Below are 27473 nucleotides of genomic sequence, written 5' to 3' on the forward strand. Positions count from 1 at the left end.
TACTAGCTACACTTACTCGTCCAACTTGTTAGTCTACATGCAAGAAGATTAACACTATCGTTAGGTTCATCGACATATACTTGTCTTAGCCTTTCAAGTACATTCACTTATGGTCTGCCAAAATTTCGGAAGCACCTCCCCTGTAAATACACCATCCCCGAGATTCTAACTCGGTCAATTTTAATCAACAACAATCCGGGAATTCAACCCGGCCAAACTATCAACAACAATACCAACAATTATTCTAGCAACACTTCAACATTCGATTCTATTCAATTCAATTCAATTCAATTCAATTTACATAACTTTCAAAACGATTCAATCAACATACTACTCCATCCAACACCTTCCAACTCCAATAAAAAAAAACAATAACAACACATTTCCTTTCCTTCCAAATCCATGAACTACACACTAACAACATCATTTTAACAACACCACACCAACAACATTACCTTCCATGCATGCAACAACATTACATTCAATTTACATAAGCTTCTAAAACAAGTCTCCAACTACTACAATTTCGCTAAGATCATTAAGCTTTTACTAGCAACATAAAATCCACAACACAACAACCAAAACACTAAATAAAACTTCCTCACCATTCCTTCACAATACAACAATATACACGGCCATACACACAATATACAACTCACGGCCACACCCCTACATCCATATTCTCCATGAATTTCACTCATTTTCATACACTACAACATGCACAAACATCCATAACATATAAAAGAGGGATTAAATCTTACCTTTTTCTCTTTACTTCCCACCTAGCTAGAACTTCCAACTTGCAAGAATATGTGTTGTTCTTACTCTAAAAATCACTTCACCTTACTAAGGACCCTTCAATTAGTAGGTTTGCTAGGAAGAAACAATTTTGTTGATCAAGATTCTTGGACTTCAAATTTGCAAGACCATGGCCGAATAGGCCTTTGGCTTTTCTCCTTCTTCTCTTTTTTTTTTTGTTCTTGCTTTGTCTTAAATTAAAAGATGACTCATATATATATATATATATATATATATATATATATATATATACAAGCATGTGAGGGGCACATGCCCCTCTCTCCATTTCTCTAGATTTTTCATCCTTTTTCTTGAAATCTTCTTTGAATTAGTCAAAGAAGACTAATTATCTTCTTGGGCAAACTTTAGTCCATATGTTTTCTTTTAATTTATGATTAGCCCCCATTAAATATGAAATGGTCACATGCCTCCCTTTCTTTCTTTTCCTAGAGTTTTTCTTCTTTTTTTCTTGAATTTTATTAAAATGAAGGATGACTTAGTTGTCTTGCCATATAAGTTTCCTTATATTTATAACCACATGGCTCATGAAAATATGGGACCCACATTTAAGTCACACGGCCACAATGGCTCTTTCAAGAATTTTCTTGAACACCTTGGCCCCTCTAAGAACTTTCTTGAACACCTTGTGAAATTACCATTTTGCCCCTAGTCTTCCACAATATTACCATGGGCCATTTTGCGAATTTCTCCTTTTTACCCTTAGCCTCTTCTCCATATGTCCATAATACTAATGTTCATAGATAATATTTATAACCAACTTGTTCATTGAAATAATTTTGGAAGATAGTCATCCCCTTAACTTTGCCACGACTACCTTGGAATATCCGAACGTATAAAATACGGGCTATAACACCCCCAAACTGGGAACCTGAAGCTCTTGAACTCTGACCCTGTCCTGAAGGAAAAGAGTGATCAAATCTCCTATCTGCAAATCGTGAAGGCGCACTAGTCGCGGACTGACCTGAATGTCCAGGATATGTCTACCTCAATCTCCCTCTATAATCACTACCTGCCCCCATAGATCTGGCCCTCTTGCTTTGCCATCTATCAGTATCACGATCACCCCTTTGCGGTTGTTGTTGTCCTTCTAAATTCTGGGTATAGGCTTGAATACGGGAAATATCCATCCCATCTTGCAACGAAGCCGTCAAGCAGTCCTTAAATAAATATGGCCCTAAGCCACTCACGAACCTGTGTACCGTATTTCTCATGTCGGCCACCATAGCGGGGGCATAGCTAGCCAATTAATTAAACTGAAGGATATACTCCCGGGCACTCATATTTCCTTGTTTCAAATTTAAAAATCTATCTGCTCTAGCTCGGTGGACCTCGGGTGAGAAATAGTGGCGGATGAAGGCATCTACAAATTCTTGCCAAACGGGAAGAAGCGCATTCTCTTTTCTTAACGATATCGAATTATTGTACCATAATACCGCCACATCTTGGAGCCTATAAGATGCCAACTCCACAGATTCATTTTCAGAGGCAATAATAATCGTCAATGTTCTCAACATTTCATCAATAAAACTTAGCGGGTCTTCATTCGGCTTTGACTCGGAAAACTCCGGAGGATTTAGACGCATGAAATCACGGGCTCTGGTACTAGCTGCCCGATCACTTGGAACTGCATTCTGTCATTGTGCCTGGGCGGAAACTAACTGCGTCAGTAAATGAATAGCCTCGGCCACTTGTTGACCCGATGTAGCCGATGGAGGAACTATAGTTGAAGCTCCTCCTTGTTCTTCTACATTGGGCGGGGTGGAGGAAGTATTCGATGAGGCCTCATTATGTGACTCGCCATCTTCTACATTCATTGGCAGCTCTCTTTCTACCCGCCTTTTCATCGTAGTCTTGCCCTTCTGGGCGGCTATAGCTTTTCCCTTTTGCGGCATTTCTGAAATCATAGAACATTATTAAGGAGGAGAAAATCTTATAACACAGCTCTATCGCACGATCTCTTAAGATGAAAGATGGTCATTTTTCCTAAATGCCCTGTAGCCTCCTATTTATTAGTGTGGCGCGCAACACACCATAAAAAAGGCTCTACTAGACACGGCTCGTTGACACTTCCTACGACTGAACTGCTCTGATACCACTGTTGTCACGACCCGACTAGGGGCCATGACGGGTATCCGGGGCTAACCACCGAGCACCGCTCATACCATTACCCATCGTACTCATCAAGCGTTCATTCAATAATCTTATATTCAAATCATAGAAAACCATTTTTCATTTGAAACATATTTACCTTTATATACATAAGCCCTTCGGCTATCAAAATAATATATACATATATACAAAGAGGACCTCGTGAGACCATTCTACCCACACATGCGTATCTACGAGCCTCTACTAGAGTGCTAGACATATGGACAGGACAGGACCCCGTCGTGCCCAAAATACGTATATGTATATACACAAAAGAATAAACCAAATAGCATCTCCGGAATAATGAAGTGCTCCTGTTGATCTGCTGATAACTTCTACGAGTCTAGATCACCTCCCTGCCTACCTGTGGGCATGAACACAACGTCCAAAGAAAACGGACATCAGTACGAACATTGTACTGAGTATGTAAGGCATTAATGAAATGAACATGATAGAGAGATCATAAGTCATAAGGTTAAGATACAACCTGTGTAACTTTTACGAGTGGATACATTTCATACATATATATATATATATATATATATATATATATATATATATATATATATATATATATTCATAGTACATGTATCATCATAGCGCATACATCATCGTATCATATAAATCATCATCATTAACCTGCGTCTGGGTAACCATCATATGCCGCCCACTAGTGGTGATCATGCCCGGCCCTCTAGGCTCAGTGTAAATATAGCATCCCGCCTTAGCGGTGACATGCCCGGCCATTTAGGCATGGTGTAATCGTATGCAGCCCGCCTTCGCGGTGACATGCCCGGCCAACTAGGAGCGGTGGGATCGTATCGTCATATAGTCAACATAACTCATCATTATTACACATCTCATAGACATATCATAATCTTATCATAACTTAACATCATCATACATTCATCATTAATCCTACATTAAAACTTGGATGTAACCTGTCACGACCCGGCTAGGGGGCCGCGACGAGCACCCCCTTATCGTACATAACATAACATCTAGGTGAACCATAAGTCAATTCGTGCTTTTTTTTTTATTATCGGTAATCATATTGATCCAATTAGACGACCATCATCATTTAACATATCATAGGCATCTAGGCCACACCATAAGTACAAGGCCGACGTGGCTAACAAAAGATATACAAAACATGGGCCGGCATGGCCGAACATCTCTACCCACATACACATGACTACGAGCCTCTAAGAGTATGACATATCGTATGAGCGGGACAGGACTCCGCTATGCCCATAATTATATACACAAAAGAATAAGTACCCAAAAGCTACGGCTCCGAAAGAAATGGAGCTCTGCTATGCAATCTCTGAATAAGCAGCCATAGATCAAGTCTGTCTCCCTGTGCACCTGCGGGCATGACGCAGCGTCCACAAACAAAAGGACGTCAGTACGAAGAATGTACTGAGTATGTAAAGCATGATCAACATCAATATAGAAGCATAATAGATATCATATGAATATAGCATAGGAGGGGAGACAGTAATATCATCATCATCATGTCGCTTACTTGCATACATCGTCGTTCGTATCCCATAATAATACTCGTACCATACTTGTGCTCATATTCGTATACATGTCCTTATTCGTATTCTTTTCATATTATATACCTAGCCATACACTTATATACATACATAGCGTACCCGACCATAAGGTTCGGTGTTTCATACGTACTTGGCCAACCAAGGCTCAATGTTATTTCTACCTGGCCCTACCAAGGCTTCAGGGTTATCCGTACCATCTGCAGATGTGTGCGCGCGTTACGTAATCGTATACATACTTTATACATAGTCATATACATATAGTCTTACCCGGCATCATAAGCTCGGGGTTCATTATAGCCCTTCATAGGCACATATAAGTATAATAGCCCGTAGGCACCTTTTGCATCATTTTTTATATCATTATCATTACCATTCTTATCGTTATCATTACATCTACATTATGGACTTACTCGTCATACGAGGGACATAGTATAATCATAGTATACATCAAGGGTCGTGAACTTATGAGCTCGGAATGTCAACCATGTGAAGACAACATACTCATATGGAGGAATTAGGAATATGGCCAAAGAATCATGCCTTATGAAAGAAGGGTTAGCTTCACATACCTTTCCGTCGAACTATTCTACACTTGCACGTTCCCTTCAAATGCTAGCGTTTATACCTTCATTAATATTGTCACGACCCAACCCCGTAGGCCGCGACTAGTGTCCGACGTGGACACTCGTATATACTTACCCACCAAATCTCACTTATGCCTATATATTATGAATCTCGTGCGTCCCAAATTATAAACATATCTTTTAAACCATTATTTATATCATAAAACATAGATCGATCATATTAACGTACTGTAGGGGCAAACTGGGCACAATCCAAGCAAACATCACTGACCAAACACGACCCCTGACCCACATACATGTCTACAGGCCTCTAATACAGACAACAGAATCATATGACGGGACAGGGCCCCGCCGTACCCAAAATAACCATAAACACGAAATCATATACACCATAGAGTTCTGTACCGAAAGTATGGGCTCCGGATCAAAGGAGCACTCCAAGCAGCAGACTGTGTACCCTAGGCTGGCGGATCACCACAACAAGCGTCTGTACCTGCGGGCATGAAACGCAGCCCCCGAAGAAAGGGGGTCAGTACGGAATATGTACTGAGTATGTAAAGCATGGAATACAGAAATCAGAACTATAGTCGAAACAAGCGGTAAAAGAATGAGTACATGGTCCAGAATATCAAATCACTCACTCCCCAGACCCAGATCATACAGATCATCACAAATCATACAAACCGATATAACCTGTCAAAAGGGTTGCCAAACGTACAAGGTTTCCAGACACAACTTATGCCTACCTAGCTCATGTGTCAGCCGGAATGTATGACATACATAATACTCAGATGACGTCATATATAAAAACGAATACGGGACTTACCGGGTACTCAGATGATATAGTATACCGGTTGGAATACAGGACGTACAGAGTATCAGAACTTACTTTCTAGGCGCAGATCACACATAGTGCACATTATAGTCAAATGCCATATCGGAACGCTATAGCGTATCGGATCAAACGCTGCAACCTGGGAATCATATGATGTTTACAAGAAGTGTGCCACCTCGAGCTCAGCCCAGTACAGTGGTCACACCATACATAAACGTATCGTATCAGGCGGCGTATAGCCGGAGTACATCATATCAGATCATATCATATCATATAGGAACACGCGTCTACAAGGGGTATGCCACCTCGAGCTCGGCCCAGTACAGTGGTCATCCCATGCAGAAACTGCCCGTTTTTCCCGCTCGAGCTCTGCCCAGTACACGGGTCACGGATCAGTCTCGGGAGCTCGAGCTCTGCCCAGTACACTCCCAACGCGTCCGCCTGGTATCAGATTATGTAGCGCAGATACTGTCCGCTTTGGGGATCGAGCTCAGCCCAGACCACCCCTCACGGTTTTATTTCAGAACACTGTAGACAACATAGGGGAACAGCGCACGATAACATATGCTGGCCCGGCTCAGTGAATAGACATGCTAAGGCTCGCACGAGCAGAGTAGTGAGAAACCAGATGCACATGGAAACCAAGACTCGACAGACAAGCGTCCTTACCGATACCTGGAGGCTCGGAACAGATTTCAGGTCAATCTAACGTAGTATGAGAAAGTTACGAGCGTTTGAAGTACAGAACGCTTCGTAAGCGTTTCAGAAGCCTTTTCGGAGAATCAGAGTCATAGTCATACCAGGCACCTTCAGATGTCCTTACGAATCAGATCAAACAGAGATTTTGGAACCATATGTACATACAGAAAGATCATGAACGTTTTTGGTACCGGAACCTCTTCGGGCACTTCTAAGCAATCCGATGTCGTATACGAAAGTTGGAGACGCTAAAGTTTACAGAAAACATTCATATTGGATACTCACATCAGAGTACTTGTATCAGAATACTCATAGTAGAATACTTATAATAGAACACTTACATCAAAAATCTTGTTTCAAAATGCTTATGTCGAATACATATTTCAGAAGACTCATATCGTAATACTTTATCCGGATACTTATATCAAAATACTTACATCAGATTACTTATATCAAAATATTTATATCGGGATACTTATATCAAAATACTTCTAGCGGAGTAATTGTATCGGAACACCTATGCCCGGATACTCATGTCAACAAAAAGGCATACGGTCGAATTGTCATAGTGCGCGTGATCAATAACCGGCCCGGGAACCGGTGAACGATATCGTAATAAAGGGGCACGAGCAGAGTCATGAGCGACTAATACAATTTATAAATCGAAATAGTTATAAAACTTGATATAATCATATATCAGCCCATTAGTCAAACTAGTTCGAACAATTGGTCAATACAGGATTTATTTCACGAAATTACTTTCAAAGTTACATTTATTGTTCGAAATGTAATTTAGAACGTCAGGGACAGTCAAGACATTATTCTATGATAGCCAAAGTCATAACAATAATCTTTTTCCGACACTATACAAAAATACGCCTATTAGAACAAACAAAGGAGTCTCAGGATTAGTGGGCCCACCTCGGGTCATGTCGAGGGGGCGGACCTGAATCACAAGTATTAGGATTTATGGAATCATCAATGGAAGTTTCGAAGCTATTCTATTACATTTACCAAAGTTTCGGACGTTTGATCATTTTCCAACAAAATGTGAGGTTTTCTAATTCAATTAGATTGAATGAATAGTACTCAAATTCAAATTCGAATTTCCATGAATGGAACTGTCCCCGAGGCTCAAGTATCGACCTAGTATACTTAGGACATGCCAAAAGAAGGAATGGGTTAGCTTTACATACCTTACGTGCGTCTTTCGCTCGCTTAAACTCAAATCCCGTTTCGCCCGGAATCTACAAATGGTCAAAGTTACCAATTGTAAGTTATGGATTCTAAGGATTCAACTTAAAGTTATAGTTGTCTACCGAAATTTCGGCAGCACCTCCCCTGTAAATATAGCACCCCCGAGAATCATCTCGGCTCAAATAGCAGCAACAACAACCCAACAACATCAACAATGTCACAATCATCACAAAAATGCATTATATCCTCAATAGTCTACTTTTTTATATAGTTTACAACTTCCATCCCACTTTCCATTATCCAACTAACATCAACATTTTCCATATTCATTAGCTAGTTCAAGATCATCCAAATACATTCAATAGCATTCCAAACAATATTCATGAATTCAAGTATTCCCGCTAATTTCATATTCCATCCGATGTTTCTACAAACGTAACGAAACTTCCAACACACATTGTTTTCCTTCCTAACTCTTTAACAACAACAAAAATTCACATTTGAATCTTACTTCCATACTTATATAAAAATCTTACAAAATTTACATAATTTCTCATAATTACCTACAAGCAAATTCAAGTCATTAAACCTTCATTTGTGTCACAATGGTCACAACGACGCAATTAACGAGCTAAATAAAATTTAACTCACCGCTTTCTACCAACACCATGGCACACGGCCATACACCACCCTACACACACACACACGGGTTCACACACATATCACAACTCCACAATTCTCATCAAATTCTAATCATTATAACATATATACTTATTGCATAACATAAAACATAGAATTCATACCTTCCCTTCACATTCCAACTTTCCCGCAAACGTGGTTCTTTCGCTAAACTAATTATACCACGTCGAAGAGCGTATTGAGCTTGTTAATAATTCAAGAAAGACAAGATTTTTGGAATGAAATCAAAGGCTAGGAATTTTTTTCTTTCCTCTTTCTCTAGGGCCGAATGCCCTCTCTTTTTGTGGTGTTCTTCAATTTTTGTGATTGTTCTTGAATTTTCTTGAACATTATCTCTTTTTATATTAATTTGTCACATGACTTAGTCACATGACAAATTAATAACATGGGCTTGGGCTAGCTTCATGGCCGGCCACCCCTATAAATTTGGGCCTCAATTTTCTATTTTTTTTGAGCCCATCTTGTTAGAATTCTCGTTTTGTAATTCCCGAAACTAATTTCCGAAATTCCAATTTTGCCCTTGGCCTTCCCCGATGTCTCCGCGTCAACACTTTTCATACACAACAGCATATAGGTCCGATGAAATCAAAATGTGGCCTTATTCTTTACAAGTCACAATTACTCCAAATTTTCCGAATACGCGAAAACACGGGATATAACATCCTCCCCCCCTTTAGAACATTCGTCCTCGAATGTTAAATTCGCCTTATAGGGTTTTGCAAAAATTTCGGGGAGTTCTCCTTATTTCCTTCAAAATTCTTCCAAACGTCACAATTACTATCCCCTTTTACACACTCGCCTTAGTTCTATTCTCGAATATCATTACGCTAAGACTTTCCGGCTTTAACTAGTGGTGAAACCAACATTAGTCTACTTATAACAGTTATATCGTGTCTTTCGCTTTGTCCCTTAGGTTCCGTTCAGTCAAAGTTTTCATATATCATAACACTGACTGCTGGGGCCCACCTGTCAGTCAAAACAGTCGTAACTGGGATGTGATCTGCACACATATACATTCATTACCATTTCCCATACAATACATTTTCAAACGCCATTTAAATTTTTTTCTAATTCCAGGACTGTGTCACACTTTCCTTTTCTCGGCGGCCGAGCTCGCCTTAGCCTACCCGACCTATTTAGGGTTTCTAACCTTTCGGTACATTCTAATTTATTTAGGTTACCCCAGACTTTCCGTTAGTCTCTTATATCTACGTTTATGAAAATTTTGTACACTTCCCAGGGGGTCACCCATCCCAGAATTGCTCTGGCCCCAGCACGCTTAACCCTGAGACTTTAGTACATTTAGACGCGTTGATGCCGGTATAGTTGAATCGACCGCCCCGCACGGCCTTGGTCACATAATTTAGGACAAGTCGGGGTCTCGGTAATTTTGGAAAGTTCTTGTAGCGGGTCCCGCTCTGATATAGAGAGGACCCCTTTATTTTTTCCGATTATGTAACTACTGCGTTAGCCCTTTTAACTTTTCGACTCTCACTTTTACCCACATATATCATTACCTCAGACGATTTTATCAATTTGGGCCTTATCTCAGTTCTACTAGCAATCGCGGAGAATACATGATGAAACAAAATCTGGACCTAGCAATGCGTGTGTGTGTGTATATATATATATATTCAGAAAAAGTGGGCAATATACCTGTAAACACATCTGGTGCCGCCTCTGGGTCCTGCCGGCTATCCAAAGCATATAAGCAGTTCAAAGGACCGCTAGAACCGGAAGCTGCGCCACGACCTCTACCGCGGCCCGATGGTGTCGGTACACTCTGCCCCGTAGGGCGTACCGCTACAGAAGGAAAAGGTAAATCAGCAACTGACACGCTGGGCTGGGCTGCACCACCCGAACTGGTCCTATATGGACACTTTCTCATAATGTGGCCTTGACGGCCACAGGAAAAACAAGCATCTGTAGCATAATGACATTCTCCAGAGTGGCGTCTCCCACAATAAGGACACCGAGGTCTGGGTGGCATCGACCGACCGGAACCTCCGTCCACCTGCGAGCTCAAGACTCTGGAGCTCTGTCCTGCCCCGGAGTACCATGTGTCACCAGACCTCCTGCCCGAACTCTGTGGAGGGGTATCCCATGCTGGCTGGGAAAAATGACTGCTGTGCTGCTGCTGAGGCTGTCTGCCTAAGAGTTTCCTAGAATACCCAGCCACTCTAGACCTCTTGGGCTGTCTCCTGTCACAACCTCTACCTGACTGATCCTCTCTGTGTCGATCTTCCATCCCTAGAGCATACGCCTGTAATCGGGCGATGTCCATGTCAGTCTGCGATGCCATCGCCATGCAGCTGTCAACCAAGTAGGGGTCTAACCCTATCACGTACCGGTGCATCCGATCAGCCATATCAGCTACTATAGCGGGTGCATACCTAGCCAGAGAATCAAACTCCAGATTATACTCACGAACGCTCCGACCCCCCTGCCGCAACTGCAAAAACCTATCAACCCGCGCCCGCCGTAGCTCCGGGGGCAAAAAGTGACGGAGAAAAGCAGCCACAAACTCATCCCACGTAGCTGGGGGAGCATTCTCACCTCTGGACAGCTCGCAAGACTCGTATCAATTTACCGCTACATCTCGCAGTCTGTGTGAAGCCAGCTCGACAGACTCGGTCTCGGAAGCCCTAACTAGTCCCAGCACACGCCGCATCTGTCGAATGAAATCATGGGGGTCCTCTTCGGGCTTAGACCCGTAGAACTCTGGGGGACCACAAGTCAAGAATTCGCGGACCCTCAAACTGTCACGCCTATCCACATCATCAACCCCTAGCTCGCGTCCGCGAGCCTGCCCTGCTACTATCCTCGTCAATAACTGTACTGCCTCCCTCATCGCCCTGTCCTCTGCCCCTGGCTGAGTAGCTGGAGGCTCGGGCGCTGGAGCCTCTGGAGCTAATGACGGAGCCGCTCCAGGATCGTCTGCTGATGATGGCGTAGCGGAATCCTCTGACTGGGGTGCAATATCGGGCATAATCTGAGTATGAGCCCGGGTGACTCTCTGTATCTGACTGGCCTCTCCTACTTTGCCCTTCTGGGCAGCCGTCGCCTTCTTCGGAGGCATCACTGTAAACATAGCAATCTGTTAGAAAAGAGCAACCCTAATAGCACAGCTCTATCGCACGATCTAAGATTCAAAGAAAGGGTAACATCCTAAATGTCCTGCAGCCTCCCGTTTATAGATGTGGTGCACAACACACCAATAAACAGGACTCTACGAGACACGGCCTGTAGACATTCCGAGGACAAACCGCTCTGATACCACTTTTGTCACGACCCAACCCCGTAGGCCGCGACTAGTGTCCGACGTGGACACTCGTATATACTTACCCACCAAATCTCACTTATGCCTATATATTATGAATCTCGTGCGTCCCAAATTATAAACATATCTTTTAAACCATTATTTATATCATAAAACATAGATCGATCATATTAACGTAGTGTAGGGGCAAACTGGGCACAAACCAAGCAAACATCACTGACCAAACACGACCCATGACCCACATACATGTCTACAGGCCTCTAATACAGACAACGGAATCATATGACGGGACAGGGCCTCGTCGTACCCAAAATAACCATAAACACGAAATCATATACACCAGAGAGTTCTGTACCGAAAGTATGGGCTCCGGATCAAAGGAGCACTCCAAGCAGCAGACTGTGTACCCTAGGCTGGCGGATCACCACAATAAGCGTCTGTACCTGCGGGCATGAAATGCAGCCCCAGAAGAAAGGGGGTCAGTACGGAATATGTACTGAGTATGTAAAGCATGGAATACAGAAATCAGAACTATAGTCGAAACAAGCGGTAAAAGAATGAGTACATGGTCCAGAATATCAAATCACTCACTCCCCAGACCCAGATCATACAGATCATCACAAATCATACAAACCGATATAACCTGTCAAAAGGGTTGCCAAACGTACAGGGTTTCCAGACACAACTTATGCCTACCTAGCTCATGTGTCAGCCGGAATGTATGACATACATAATACTCAGATGACGTCATATATAAAAACGAATACGGGACTTACCGGGTACTCAGATGATATAGTATACCGGTTGTAATACAGGACGTACAGAGTATCAGAACTTACTTTCCAGGCGCAGATCACACATAGTGCACATTATAGTCAAATGCCATATCGGAACGCCATAGCGTATCGGATCAAACGCTGCAACCTGGGAATCATATGATGTTTACAAGAAGTGTGCCATCTCGAGCTCAGCCCAGTACAGTGGTCACACCATACATAAACGTATCGTATCAGGCGGCGTATAGCCGGAGTAAATCATATCAGATCATATCATATCATATAGGAACACGCGTCTACAAGGGGTATGCCACCTCGAGCTCGGCCCAGTACAGTGGTCATCCCATGCAGAAACTGCCCGTTTTTCCCGCTCGAGCTCTGCCCAGTACACGGGTCACGGATCAGTCTCGGGAGCTCGAGCTCTGCCCAGTACACTCCCAACGCGTCCGCCTGGTATCAGATTATGTAGCGCAGATACTGTCCGCTTTGGGGATCGAGCTCAGCCCAGACCACCCCTCACGGTTTTATTTCAGAACACTGTAGACAACATAGGGGAACAGCGCACGATAACATATGCTGGCCCGGCTCAGTGAATAGACATGCTAAGGCTCGCACGAGCAGAGCAGTGAGAAACCAGATGCACATGGAAACCAAGACTCGACAGACAAGCGTCCTTACCGATACCTGGAGGCTCGGAACAGATTTCAGGTCAATCTAACGTAGTATGAGAAAGTTACGAGCGTTTGAAGTACAGAACGCTTCGTAAGCGTTTCAGAAGCCTTTTCGGAGAATCAGAGTCATAGTCATACCAGGCACCTTCAGATGTCCTTACAAATCAGATCAAACAGAGATTTTGGAACCATATGTACATACAGAAAGATCATGAGCGTTTTTGGTACCGGAACCTCTTCGGGCACTTCTAAGCAATCCGATGTCGTATACGAAAGTTGGAGACGCTAAAGTTTACAGAAAACATTCATATTGGATACTCACATCAGAGTACATGTATCAGAATACTCATAGTAGAATACTTATAATAGAACACTTACATCAAAAATCTTGTTTCAAAAATGCTTATGTCGAATACTTATTTCAGAAGACTCATATCGTAATACTTTATCCGGATGCTTATATCAAAATACTTACATCAGATTACTTATATCAAAATATTTATATCGGGATACTTATATCAAAATACTTCTCGCGGAGTACTTGTATCGGAACACCTATGCCCGGATACTCATGTCAACAAAAGGGCATACGGTCGAATTGTCATAGTGCGCGTGATCAATAACCGGCCCGGGAACCGGTGAACGATATCGTAATAAAGGGGCACGAGCAGAGTCATGAGCGACTAATACAATTTATAAATCGAAATAGTTATAAAACTTGATATAATCATATATCAGCCCATTAGTCAAACTAGTTCGAACAATTGGTCAATACAGGATTTATTTCACGAAATTACTTTCAAAGTTACATTTATAGTTCGAAATGTAATTTAGAACGTCAGGGACAGTCAAGACATTATTCTATGATAGCCAAAGTCATAACAATAATCTTTTTCCGACACTATACAAAAATACGCCTATTAGAACAAACAAAGGAGTCTCGGGATTAGTGGGCCCACCTCGGGTCATGTCGAGGGGGCGGACCTGAATCACAAGTATTAGGATTTATGGAATCATCAATGGAAGTTTCGAAGCTATTCTATTACATTTACCAAAGTTTCGGACGTTTGATCATTTTCCAACAAAATGTGAGGTTTTCTAATTCAATTAGATTGAATGAATAGTACTCAAATTCAAATTCGAATTTCCATGAACGGAACTGTCCCCGAGGCTCAAGTATCGACCTAGTATACTTAGGACATGCCAAAAGAAGGAATGGGTTAGCTTTACATACCTTACGTGCGTCTTTCGCTCGCTTAAACTCAAATCCCGTTTCGCCCGGAATCTACAAATGGTCAAAGTTACCAATTGTAAGTTATGGATTCTAAGGATTCAACTTAAAGTTATAGTTGTCTACCAAAATTTCGGCAGCACCTCCCCTGTAAATATAGCACCCCCGAGAATCATCTCGGCTCAAATAGCAGCAACAACAACCCAACAACATCAACAATGTCACAATCATCACAAAAATGCATTATATCCTCAATAGTCTACTTTTTTATATAGTTTACAACTTCCATCCCACTTTCCATTATCCAACTAACATCAACATTTTCCATATTCATTAGCTAGTTCAAGATCATCCAAATACATTCAATAGCATTCCAAACAATATTCATGAATTCAAGTATTCCCGCTAATTTCATATTCCATCCGATGTTTCTACAAACGTAACGAAACTTCCAACTCACATTGTTTTCCTTCCTAACTCTTTAACAACAACAAAAATTCACATTTGAATCTTACTTCCATACTTATATAAAAATCTTACAAAATTTACATAATTTCTCATAATTACCTACAAGCAAATTCAAGGCTAATTCAAGTCATTAAACCTTCATTTGTGTCACAATGGTCACAACGACGCAATTAACGAGCTAAATAAAATTTAACTCACCGCTTTCTACCAACACCATGGCACACGGCCATACACCACCATACACACACACACACGGCTTCACACACATATCACAACTCCACAATTCTCATCAAATTCTAATCATTATAACATATATACTTATTGCATAACATAAAACATAGAATTCATACCTTCCCTTCACATTCTAACTTTCCCGCAAACGTGGTTCTTTCGCTAAACTAATTATACCACGTCGAAGAGCGTATTGAGCTTGTTAATAATTCAAGAAAGACAAGATTTTTGGAATGAAATCAAAGGCTAGGAATTTTTTTCTTTCCTCTTTCTCTAGGGCCGAATGCCCTCTCTTTTTGTGGTGTTCTTCAATGTTTGTGATTGTTCTTGAATTTTCTTGAACATTATCTCTTTTTATATTAATTTGTCACATGACTTAGTCACATGACAAATTAATAACATGGGCTTGGGCTAGCTTCATGGCCGGCCATCCCTATAAATTTGGGCCTCAATTTTCTAATTTTTTTTTAGCCCATCTTGTTAGAATTCTCATTTTGTAATTCCCGAAACTAATTTTCAAAATTCCAATTTTGCCCTTGGCCTTCCCCGATGTCTCCGCGTCAACACTTTTCATACACAACAACATATAGGTCCGATGAAATCAAAATGTGGCCTTATTCTTTACAAGTCACAATTACTCCAAATTTTCCGAATACGCGAAAACATGGGATATAACAAATATCATAACAATGGCCATTAGTCATTCACATTATGCACATTATCTAGATTTCTCAATTTGCCTCTAATTCACCCACATTCATGATTATAACACCCATTTTCGTCCATTCGTCTAAAGTGTTTAGTTCATGATCTTAATACCATTTATAACACATTCATATCACAACACAACAACATTCATAACTCAATTCAAACTATTTCTCAAAATGTCACTATTCATCATTCATGACCTAGTTGACCACATTTTCTACAATCCATGTATTTTAATTCTCCAATACCTTAAAAATCTTGTAAAAATCATGAATCTTACCTTAGAAGTTGTAGGAACAAGCTTTGGTTGATAATACTCTTCTTTGAGCAAAACCCTAGTTTTTCTCCATTTGGATTTCTTGACTTGGATGATCCTTGATGATTCCCTTATCCTTGATTCACTTGTCTTAATGTTATTGATGGCTTATAATCCTTGAAACTCATATAATAAATGTAGAGAGAAGTTCTAGAGAGAAGTGGTGTAATGTTGTAATGAAATAAAATAAGTCTTGATCCTCATATTTAATGAATTGGAAAATCTGTGCTGGGTGAACAGTGGTCGTCCATGGAGGTTTACGGACCGTATTCCACTATACAGCTCGTCCTCCATGGGCGTATTTAGCCATTTCCAGAACCAGAAGCTAGGCTGCCTTCATGGTGGTTTACGACCATGGTTTACGGGCCGTAAATCACTTTACGGTCCGTCCCCCAGGTCGTTTTTAACCATTTCCTCGGCTGGCAGAAAGTTGAAGTTTGGCATGCCAGTTTACGACCTGGCAGTTTATGGACCGTATACCAGTTTACAGTCCGTATTTGCACTTTACAACCACTGGCAGAAAGCTGAAGCTTTTGCATAGCAGTTTACGGACCGTATTGCACTTTACGGTCCGTATTTTGCAATATACGACCACTGGGCAGTTTTGCCAACTTTCAATTTTTTTCTCATTTCTCGACTTTTCATTCTATTCATCCACATCCCTTCACATACATTTCCCATGAAACATTATACACTCGCACTCCTCGCACACATCATTAGTCCATTTACTTGCGTACCAACGGAAAATTTCCATTTACTTGAGTATGAACTCTCTTGAAGGTAGAAACGTGAATATTGGAAGAGGGACGTTCAGGCGATAAAGTAGCTAAACGAAAAGGTATGTAAGGCTAACCCCTTCCTTCTAAGGGATGAATCTTCCTAAATAACGGAAATTATGAGTCCATGACTATAAAAAGTTGCTTGCGCACGTGATAAAGAAAGGAGATACGATACGAGCATATTAATGATGATGATGAATATAAGTATGAAGAATCCTAGAGTAATATAAGATGTCTATGAAGCTAATGGTTCTAAGTATAGTTCCCTTGATGATTTTCCTTGAGTACACTCACCTTAAAATGCTAGTCCCTCCAAGGTGTAACATAACAATGGCTATGTCAGGGTGACATGAGGTCGTGAACCCCCGACTACATTATGGAGTGATCATAATCGTCATGTCTCACCTTGGAGGGACTAGCATTTTAAGGTGAGTGTACTCAAGGAAAATCATCAAGGGAACTATACTTAGAACCATTAGCTTCATAGACATCTTATATTACTCTAGGATTCTTCATACTTATATTCATCATCATCATTAACATGCTCATATCGTATCTCCTTTCTTTATCACGTGCGCAAGCATCTTTTTATAGTCATGGACTCATAATTTCCGTTATTTAGGAAGATTATTGAAAATTAGGAAGATTCATCCCTTAGAAGGAAGGGGTTAGCCTTACATACCTTTTCATTTAGCTATTTTATCGCTTGAACGTCCCTTTTCCAATATTCACGTTTCTACCTTCAAGAGAGTTCATACTCATATTAGATAATCGATAACATAAGCGTGTTTGAACTAAAGCTAGAGAAAATTGGGCAGTATCTCCTTTGTTTCCACTACTTTCTCCATATCATATATCAACTCCCAAACGTCAATAATAACATTCATAATATCATCATCAATAACTTTTTTCAAATTCATCATTATCCAATCCCCACAATTTCCTCTCAAGGTCATCCATAATCATGATCATAATACAACATTACATTCATTCTCATCTAATGTTTCTCTCATGCTCTTAACATCATTCATAACGTAATTACAATCACAACATATCATCATATTAATCTACTACTCACAATTGCTACTAATCTTATATTTTGTAACCCATTTTCCATCTTTTTCCATAATCCAAGTGTTTGAACTTTTCAATACCTTAAACAACATGGAATAATCATAAAACTCACCTTTGAATATGTAGCTTTAACTTCCAAGGGATTTCTTGACTTTAGCAACCCCAAAGAGCTTCCTTGCACTTGATTCACTTGAATTTATGATATGAACCTTTGATTTCCCTTGTATTCTTGAAAATGAAATGCATGGAATTTTCTAGAGGCTTGGAGAGAAGTGGAGAAGTGAGGAGAATAAATATAATGAGGTGGGAACACATTTAAATACTTGGAAATACTCAGCCCGTCGGGACTTATACGGACCACTTATGCGGTCCATATAACATTGTACGGTCCGTATAAGTGTCCGTGGTACACCACCATGGAAGACATTCTTTTTGTTGGGTTATACGGACCCTTATACGGTCCGTATAAAGTTTCACGGTCCGTGTAATGTGGTCGTATAACTCACAGTTTTTCCGAAGTTGTCCTCGTCGTTTCATTTGGTCTTCAATCCTTATACAACTTTCTTAACACTTGTTTAATACTTCATTAATAATCTAGAAATCCCTATAACTCGTCCTCAAGGCCTTACCAAACAATCCTTAACGCAATAATTTACGAAACTTTTCCTAAACCCCACTTATACTCCGCTTGTCCTTATCAATCCTTATTTCATCAATTCATATAACTTCAAAATCTTAACGTATGCATTCTAAGACAACTAAATATCCGTCTTAGTCTTAAGAACTTCCTATTACCCTTAAGCTCGCATTGGTTCATTCACTGCATGACGACATGAAATTTTCAAGGTGTAACAAGTAGAATAGAGATTAGAGGACTTCTTTAAAGATAGCAGTTATTCCAGAACTGCTTCTGCTTTGGATGTACATGTATTTTTTTCATTAACGAAAGATACTGTTCAAAAAAAAAAAAACTTTCTAGCCGGACCTTTAATCAATATGTCATGTTAATCCTCACTCATCAATTAACGTCGACACAGTAGGTTACAAAGGCGGGCTTCCAGTAACAGTGGCAAATTCGTTGCATGAGAGTATTTTCATATCTTCTTGATAAACTTTTAAAGAGAACACCCACGAGAAAAAGAGGTGAGACTGAAATCTAAAGCCATACCGAAATTGATTTTGAAGTGGAAGATGATGTGTGCTTGAAATAAAGTGCTACGGAAGTAATATCTATAGGTTTGAAGCTGCACTTATATTTACGCTATGAATATCGAAATAATTAGATTTAAAGGGAAAGGGAACGTGGGAGTAGTAAAAGGAGAATTAATTAAGTGTGTGATTACTCATTAGGAGTGGAGAAAGGTTTTGATGCAGAAGGAACGTGAGGAACATATACAAAATAAATTAATATGATTGTTATAGAATTTAATGAAACTCAATAAATAAGTACAATATGGTTAATTCTTTGATTAGAAAATAAGGGAAAATAGAGAAAAAGGTCAAAAGAATGAGATAAAACATAAATACAATTGCTGGTCATAGAAAGAAAAACATAAATATAATTGCTGGTCATAGAAAGGTTTCACATCACGCTGTCTATGTCCATCTTTAACATATATATAGAGAGAGAGAAAGCGAGAGAGAGAGAGAGATTGGTCTATTCGGTTAAATCATACGGTTCAATAAAATTATTTCGTTAGTTTAAAGAATCAGGTTCGCTCGATAGTCGGATGTCAATCACATCCAACCCTAATTTATGATGTGACCAGATAATATTACCATCATGATATATGGAGTCACGGAAGTTCAATAATGTTATTTCATAAGTCGATAACAAGTTTCTTTTACTAGTTTCACAGTGTAATCTGAACAGAATACGTTTGTGACCTGTAGAGTTTGCCATTAATTATACTTAGCATAAAGCAAAAAAAAACAATTGAAATGAAAACTTATTCATCATCGGAACTTAATTATCTTAGTTCTCTTGTTATGGCATGACCCAGTTCGAGGACAGGGAACCATATATTCTGCTTCTGGGTCCAAACATATACCAATCTCACTGAGTTCCACATCTCCAGGATATTTTTCAATGCACTTGAGGCTAGGAACCTTTATAGAAACTGTCTTTATGGCCTTTTCGATATCATCAAGCTGATAAGTTGAACCAGGAGTAATCCCATGATTTCTGAGAGTACTCAAGAGATCAAACTTGTCTTTTAAATTCATGGCTAAATCAAAATATGCAGGTTGTGGGTACCGCTTTATACCACAGCTTCCATGTTTTAGGAATTCCTTTTTCCAGAGATATTGTTCGTCTATACCAGTTTGGTAGTCGTATTTCAGTTGAGGCCAGCGTTTGTCCAGCTCACTTAGTTTTCTGACATCCTGTATACATTTTGAAACGGCTTCATTCAATAAATGCAAGAACAAACGCTAAGGTGAAATTTCAATCAATGAATTACGAACATTTGAGAAAATTAGTTTGGTAATTTACCATGATGATATTATAACCCACTTTTGGGTAGCCCACGCAGTTATTCAGCATAACGGATTTGTTATCCGGCCAAAGCCCATGAATTGTAAAATTGTTTGGAATTGGCCATCTGTTGCAATCGTTCATGTAGCAAAAAGTTGGTGGCCACGTCAAAACGAGCTCCAATAACTCGAAATTCCCATAAGTAGAGGAAATAGCAAAAAGCAACATGAAGAGAACTGATGTGTGCTGTGGTTTAGACATTCTGTGCCTCGGGCTTACTCATTTTCGTCTCCTTCTTCCACAGCTATATATAGTAGTCGCATTTCCATATGGATGTGGTTTTGAGATCTTCACCGTTTACATCAGTTCAATTAAGACTAGCCTAACTAATTTATCCATACGAATTTTAGATAATTGGAGCAGTTTAATGTGTGATAATAGATCAGTTACACTTTTTTATCAAGTCACCAATTCTTGCTTAATATCTAGTTTTTTCTGTATTAATTTACGTCACTTGATTATTTAGTTTCTTTTTACATGGTCAGTACGTACAATCTAATCTCTATCCAGCTTTATATTATGTACATTGACAGTGTAAATTATACTTCTATGTAATTTAACCTTTGATATTATGTTACCATTTTTATCAGTTTACCAATTCATACTTCTATTTAGAATTTTTTAATTTATACTCCATTCTTTCAATTTATTTGTCTGGTTTTTGATAGGGAATTTAAGAAAGTAAAAATGGATTTTTGAATCTTGCGGTATTAAATTAAAGATATATAGAATGTATTAAAATATTCTTTAATTTTGTGGTCTTAAACGTGACAAGTGAAAAGTTGGAATTAAAGTGTTGGCAATAAAGGAAAGAGACATTTCCTTAACGTACTACAAAAGAAAGTAAGACAAACAAGTTGAAAAGGGGGGATATCATTAGATCTTTACGTAAGAAATAAGTAAATATACAAGATATCCAATATTATTATACTTCTATTGTTAAAATATTAAGTACACATTATATTATTTTATGGTTAATTCTAATTAAATCATAATCAAAATCTTAATTTGAGAACAAATATTTAAATCATTTTTTGTTCTAGCAACTACATTAAATGGTCATTTTCGTAATTTGGCACTCAAAAAACTGTTTGGAAGGATCAGCCAAGCACTATTGGTTTACAAAATAACTAATTTCTTAGCACATGCATTGTACGTGTATGCCGTGTCATGTACTACATGGTCTTTAAAAATAACATCATATTATTAAAATAAAATTTAAGAAAAAAATTATACATGAAAAAATAAAATAAAAATTTACTTGAATTATCAGTGTGGATCGTCGTATCATAACTTATTAGTCGCAGTCAGAATATTTGGATCTCATCTAAACATATGAAGATGAACTTAATTAGATACATATGTGTTTTCCCTCTTACTTTGATTTTATGAGCTTTACACATTTAACGAAGCGTATCTCACCTACCAATTCCTTATAGAGATATCTTAAGTGTGTGTTCATTTTATCTGTTTCAGCTACTCTGTCGTGGTGAGAACTTTTACTTGTAGACATTGGTGTCCCTCTTGAAAGTACAACATAAAGCTTATCAGGTGAGAAAATAATTTTTAGGAAAGAAACAATCCAACACGGGAATTGTTTTCCCTATACTTTATTTATCGTTGTCAAATCACATAAACATACAAGAAGGCAAACTGTACATCCACACAGAAAACTGGAACTCCAGTTTGTTAAATAAAACTCATATGAGAAAAATGATCTTTGTAACTCCATCAGGCGAATCTACTAAGGCAGGGGGTTGCACTGCCACCTTCACACCTCAGGTCGAGACTTTGTGTGTGTATGTTTTTATATATATATTTATGACATGTGTAAAAAAATCGAATAAATATATAAAGTGACATCCAAATTAACAAAAGACCTTTGTGGGGCAACCGGTGAAGCACCAAAAGTTTCACCATAGGGTCTTGAGATTCACTCCACTCAACATCTCCTTCTTAAACTATTTCGTTCCTACGCTTAGGAAATCGACTGTTTCAAAGGTCAGAGTGCTTATTAATAAAAAAAAATTGCTTGGAGTATCTAAATGTGCATTTACAGCTTGTCTTTAGCTTAGTTTCCCATATTTCATTGGCATTGGTAATAGTATCAAATTTTAATGCTTTGCTACAAGAATTTGTAACTATGAAGTCATTTTGTTTGATCAATTTGTGTATATAAACCGCAAAGACGAATAATCCGAACCGAATATCAAAATAGATTAAACTGTAATTAACGCAAAATTACACCTGAAATTGTTGTATACGGTAAAAATCGGATATATGCTAAACCGGTGAGATCGGAGACCGAGGGAAGAGAGGAACAAGCACGAGCACGAAGGCATTCTTTCGGGACCGGAGGAGTGCTTGAACTGAAGAAAGCGAAGAAAATCGATTGGTCCGGTTTCTCCATAGCCGATGTGTTCGTGGCCGTTGGCCCGGTTGATCGTGGCCGTTGGCCAGGGTTGTCGTGGCTGTTGGTCCGGGTGATCCGTTACACAAATGCCACGCGTCAAGACGGTTCTGCCACCTTGTACTGTCAATCGTACAGGTGTCAGACCGTACGACCAACCTTATCCATTTTAGGGTTTTTCTTTATTCAAAAGGGCTTTATGTTGTATGAAGCTCATGAGGCAAAACTATAAATAGGGGTCATTACCCAACTTTTAGGGGTTGACTTCTTTAATTCTAGAACATTTTGTAATAGCAAAAATATATACATCTCTCCTTCTCAATATCTAATTTTGGTTCGGATTTATTGTGTTCATCTTTAGATTTGCTCAATCAAACAATATTCAATATATTGGCACATACATTTAGTGTAGACCATCAATTACTATTTAGATTATGCATAGTTGATTCTATTCCATTTTCTCTCAATCAAGAATAGATTAAAGTTCAACCAGATATCCTATACCTCAGTCATAAATTTAATTGATTATCCAAATTTGGGGTAAACAGTTTGGCGCCCACCATGGTGCTAGGATAATAGTGGTCTTTGATCTTGATCTCTATCTTACCTGACAAAATAAAAAATATCTTTTATTCGTCTCTGTAAAAATGAACCAAATGGCTAACAGTGGACAATCTAGTCACGTCAACAACAACGAGATTGTGACCGAAAATGAAGACAGCGGGCCACGAGGATTACCAAACCCCGCTGACCCGAACCCCGTTAATTCGAGGGAGGGCCTCAACCGGCAAGACACCGTGAACCAGGAGAATGCCGCCCAGCCGGTCACCGATCCTTTAAATACTCACAATTCAATTACTTTGTCCCGGACACAGGGCCGGAAAGAACTGGATACCCCGAATGATTATATTGACTTACGTTTAATTTTTGAAATGTTGCAGGAATAGAGCGCAGCGATTGCCGAACAAGGAATCGCAATAGCCCAGTTGCAAAACAGAATAGATAAAACGACCCCGGAGAAGGCGAAGGGTGTTGCTGAACCCAGAAGAGATGAGGCACGGATGGTTGAAAGCAATGGGTCCGGAGCTGGTTCATCCACCGAGGTTCTGAGAATGCTCGAAACATTGGCGAAGCGGGTAGAATCGACCGAAAAAAGGATAGAAACATACAACTCTCGGGTGGATCAAATCCCAGGGGCTTCGCCTTTTCCTCCGAGTGCGGCTCCTAAATTGATCCCGATGAGGTTCGAAATGCCGGATATCCAGAAATATGACGGCACAACGGACCCTGACGAACACGTAACCTCATACACCTGCGCCATAAAAGGCAATGATATGGAAGAAGATGAAATCAAATCCGTGTTGCTGAAAAACTTCGGGGAAACTCTATCAAAAGGAGCATTGACTTGGTACGACCATCTCCCCGAGCATTCAATCACTTCTTTCGAAATGCTCGCCGATGCATTCGTAAAAGCACACGCCGGAGCCAAGAAAGTGCAGGCTCGCAAGGCGGATATTTTCCATATAGCCCAAAGGGATGACGAGCTATTGCATGAATTTGTCAATCGATTCCAAAGGGAACGAATGGAGCTCCCTCCGGTTCCAGAGGAATGGGCTGCACAAGCTTTTACTAAAGGGCTCAATCCTCGGAGCTCGACGGCCTCATTCAAACTAAAGGAAAACCTGCTGGAATGTGAGGCTGTGTCCTGGGCAGATGTCCATAACCGATACGAGTCAAAGATTCGGGTAGAGGATGACCAACTCGAGCTTCCCCCAGGGCCCGTAAACATGAACAAAATCTCGGAGAGATCACGAAATAATTACGAACCAGAGGCCAGACCATCGAGGGAAAGGTATCAGCCATATTCTCATTCGGAAAAGCCGAGCTTCAGGTTGGAAAAAATAAGGGTTGGCCCGAATAATTTCTTCGCGAGAGGTGATAAACGGGCCGAGCGCCCGTCGAACAGTCGAGGTCTCTCATTCAGGAGCGATGTCGGAAGCTCGGCGGGCAACAAAGACTTGCCAAGGATATCGAAGTATAACTTCAATGTCAATACTTCGGGCCTCATCTCGGCGATTGGCCGCATCACAGATGTAAGATGGCCTAGACCACTAAGGTCAGACCCGGGCCAGCGAGACCCGAATGTGATATGTGAATATTATATAACTTATGGGCACAGGACTGAGGATTGTCGCCAGCTAAGAAAGGAGGTGGCTCGGTTACTAAAGAATGGCCATCTCCGAGAATTATTAAGTGAACGAGCGAAAGGTCACTACAAAGAAAGGGAGACTCATAAACGGGCCGAACCAGTAGAACCTCAGCATATAATCAACATGATAAGCGGGGGGTACCGATACCCCACGAGGGCCGGTGATGAAAGGAACCAAAGTTTCTATTGTGCGCGAGAAGCACAGCCGAGATTATATACCCGAGGGTTCCATCTCTTTCAGCAACGAGGACGCAGAAGGCATCATTCAACCGCACAATGATGCATTAGTAATCTCTATTCTAATTTTTAAAACTTAAATTAATCGTATTGTGATTGACCTAGGTAGCTCAGCCAACGTCATCCGGTGGAGAGTGGTCGAACAGCTAAGGCTACTCGATCAGATAGTGCCGGTAGCCCTGGTACTCAGCGGGTTCAACATGGCGAGCGAAATCACAAAGGGGGAGATCTCATTGCCGGTAAACATTGATGACACTATCCAACAAATGGTGTTCTATGTAATCGAAGGAGATATGAAGTATAACACATTGCTGGGTAGGCCTTGGATACATAGCATGAGGGTCGTGACGTCAACATTGCATCAGCTGCTGAAATTCCCAACCCCGGAGGGGATAAAAACCATCCGAGGTGAACAACCCTCTGCAAGGGAAATGTTCGCGATCGAAGAAGCGACACCTCAGCCCAAAAAATCATCAAAAGGAAGAAGATTCAACCGGGGGAAAGGACACCAAGTAGCAATCAAAGCACTCGGGGTTGGAACCGGGGTATAAAGAGGATGATTTCGGTGTACCCAGATCATTCGTCATGCTTGATGACTCGGATGCAACGAAGTCAACAGTAGAGGAGCTGGAGCAGATCATCTTGTTCGAATATCTACCGGACAGAAAGATATGACAGTTGTGCCACCGGAGGTTTCCCCCAGTGAAGCAGAAGAGAAGGCCTATGTTAGAGGAAAAACACGCCTTCATAAAAGATGAGGTAACAAAGCTTTTAAAAATGGGCTCTATCCGAGAGGTAAAATACCCGGACTGGCTAGCTAACGTAGTAGTGGTGCCGAAAAAAGGTAATAAATTTCGAATGTGCGTTGATTATAAGGATTTGAACAAAGCATGCCCGAAGGATTCATTTTTGTTGCCTCACATCGATAGAATGATCGATGCGATGGCCGGACATGAGATGTTAAGTTTTCTCGACGCTTACTCCGGGTATAATCAAATCCGGATGCACCCGGAGGATCAAGAGAAAACATCCTTTATTACCCGATATGGGACTTACTGTTACAATGTTATGCCTTTTGGATTAAAAAATGCCGGTGTAACTTACCAACGCCTAGTTAATGGGATGTTCGAAGAACAAATAGGGAAAACAATAGAAGTTTATATTGACGACATGGTTGTCAAGTCCCTGTAAACAGAGGACTATTTAAAGCATTTGCAGGAAACCTTCGATATGCTCTGCAAATATAACATGAAGCTCAACCCGGAAAAATGTGCTTTCGGTGTCCGGTCTAGTAAATTTTTGGATTTCATGGTGTCGAACCGGGGGATTGAAATCAACCCGGACAAGATTAAGTCCATCGAGGATATTGAGGTAGTGAATAACGTCAAAGGAGTACAGAGGCTCACCGGAAGGATAGCGGCGCTGAGTCGTTTCATATCGAGGTCCTCGGATAAGAGTCACCGCTTCTTCTCCTTACCGAGGAAGAAGAACGACTTCGTTTGGACATCGGAGTGTCAAAGAGATTTACAAGAATTAAAAAGATACTTGTCCAGCCCACCGCTGTTGCACACACCAAAAGCGGACGAGCAGCTTTTTCTCTACCTTGCTATCTCCGAGGTAGCGGTAAATGGCGTTTTGGTCCGAGAAGAATCAGGTACACAATTCCCTATATATTATGTAAGTAGAACTTTGGGGGATGCGGAGACCCGTTATCCCCACTTGGAAAAATTGGCATTGGCATTGGTAAGTGCTTCTGTTATATCCCGTGTTTTCACACCTTCGGAAAAAAAAATTGGAAATAATTTTGACTTGTAAGAAATAAGGTTATAGTTGAATTTATTTAACATAAGAGTTGTGCATGAAAGAATATTAATGTGGAGGTGTCGAGGAAGACTAAGGGCAAATTTAGAATTTTGGAAATTAGTTTCGGGAATTACAAAATTTAATTCACAAGTCATTGGGCTCAAAAAAATTAATGGAATTGAGGCCCACATTAAGGGACAT

The 27473-nt window shown here is 40.3% G+C and overlaps 1 protein-coding gene across 1 annotated transcript; it reads right to left on the reverse strand.

Moving 5' to 3' along the window:
• Positions 1-19812: 19812 nt before the first annotated feature.
• On the reverse strand, positions 19813-20814 carry LOC132626585 (ribonuclease S-F11-like). The gene is made up of 2 exons (XM_060341500.1): positions 20572-20814; positions 19813-20462 (listed from the first exon to the last, which is right to left on the reverse strand). Exons 1-2 carry the CDS (start codon positions 20812-20814, stop codon positions 20034-20036), a joined length of 672 nt encoding a protein of 223 aa, XP_060197483.1. The 3' UTR covers positions 19813-20033.
• Between the last annotated feature and the right edge of the window lie 6659 nt (positions 20815-27473).

This window comes from Lycium barbarum, chromosome 2, assembly GCF_019175385.1.
Source record: "Lycium barbarum isolate Lr01 chromosome 2, ASM1917538v2, whole genome shotgun sequence".
Taxonomy (NCBI): Eukaryota; Viridiplantae; Streptophyta; class Magnoliopsida; order Solanales; family Solanaceae; genus Lycium; species Lycium barbarum.

Excerpts from the sequence above, each read along its gene's own strand:
- LOC132626585 (XM_060341500.1), bottom strand. The coding sequence starts at position 20,814 with ATGTCTAAACCACAGCACACATCAGTTCTCTTCATGTTGCTTTTTGCT. Across the intron at positions 20,463-20,571 it reads TGGGTTATAATATCATCATG|GATGTCAGAAAACTAAGTGA; the intron begins GTAAATTACCAA and ends AAATGTATACAG.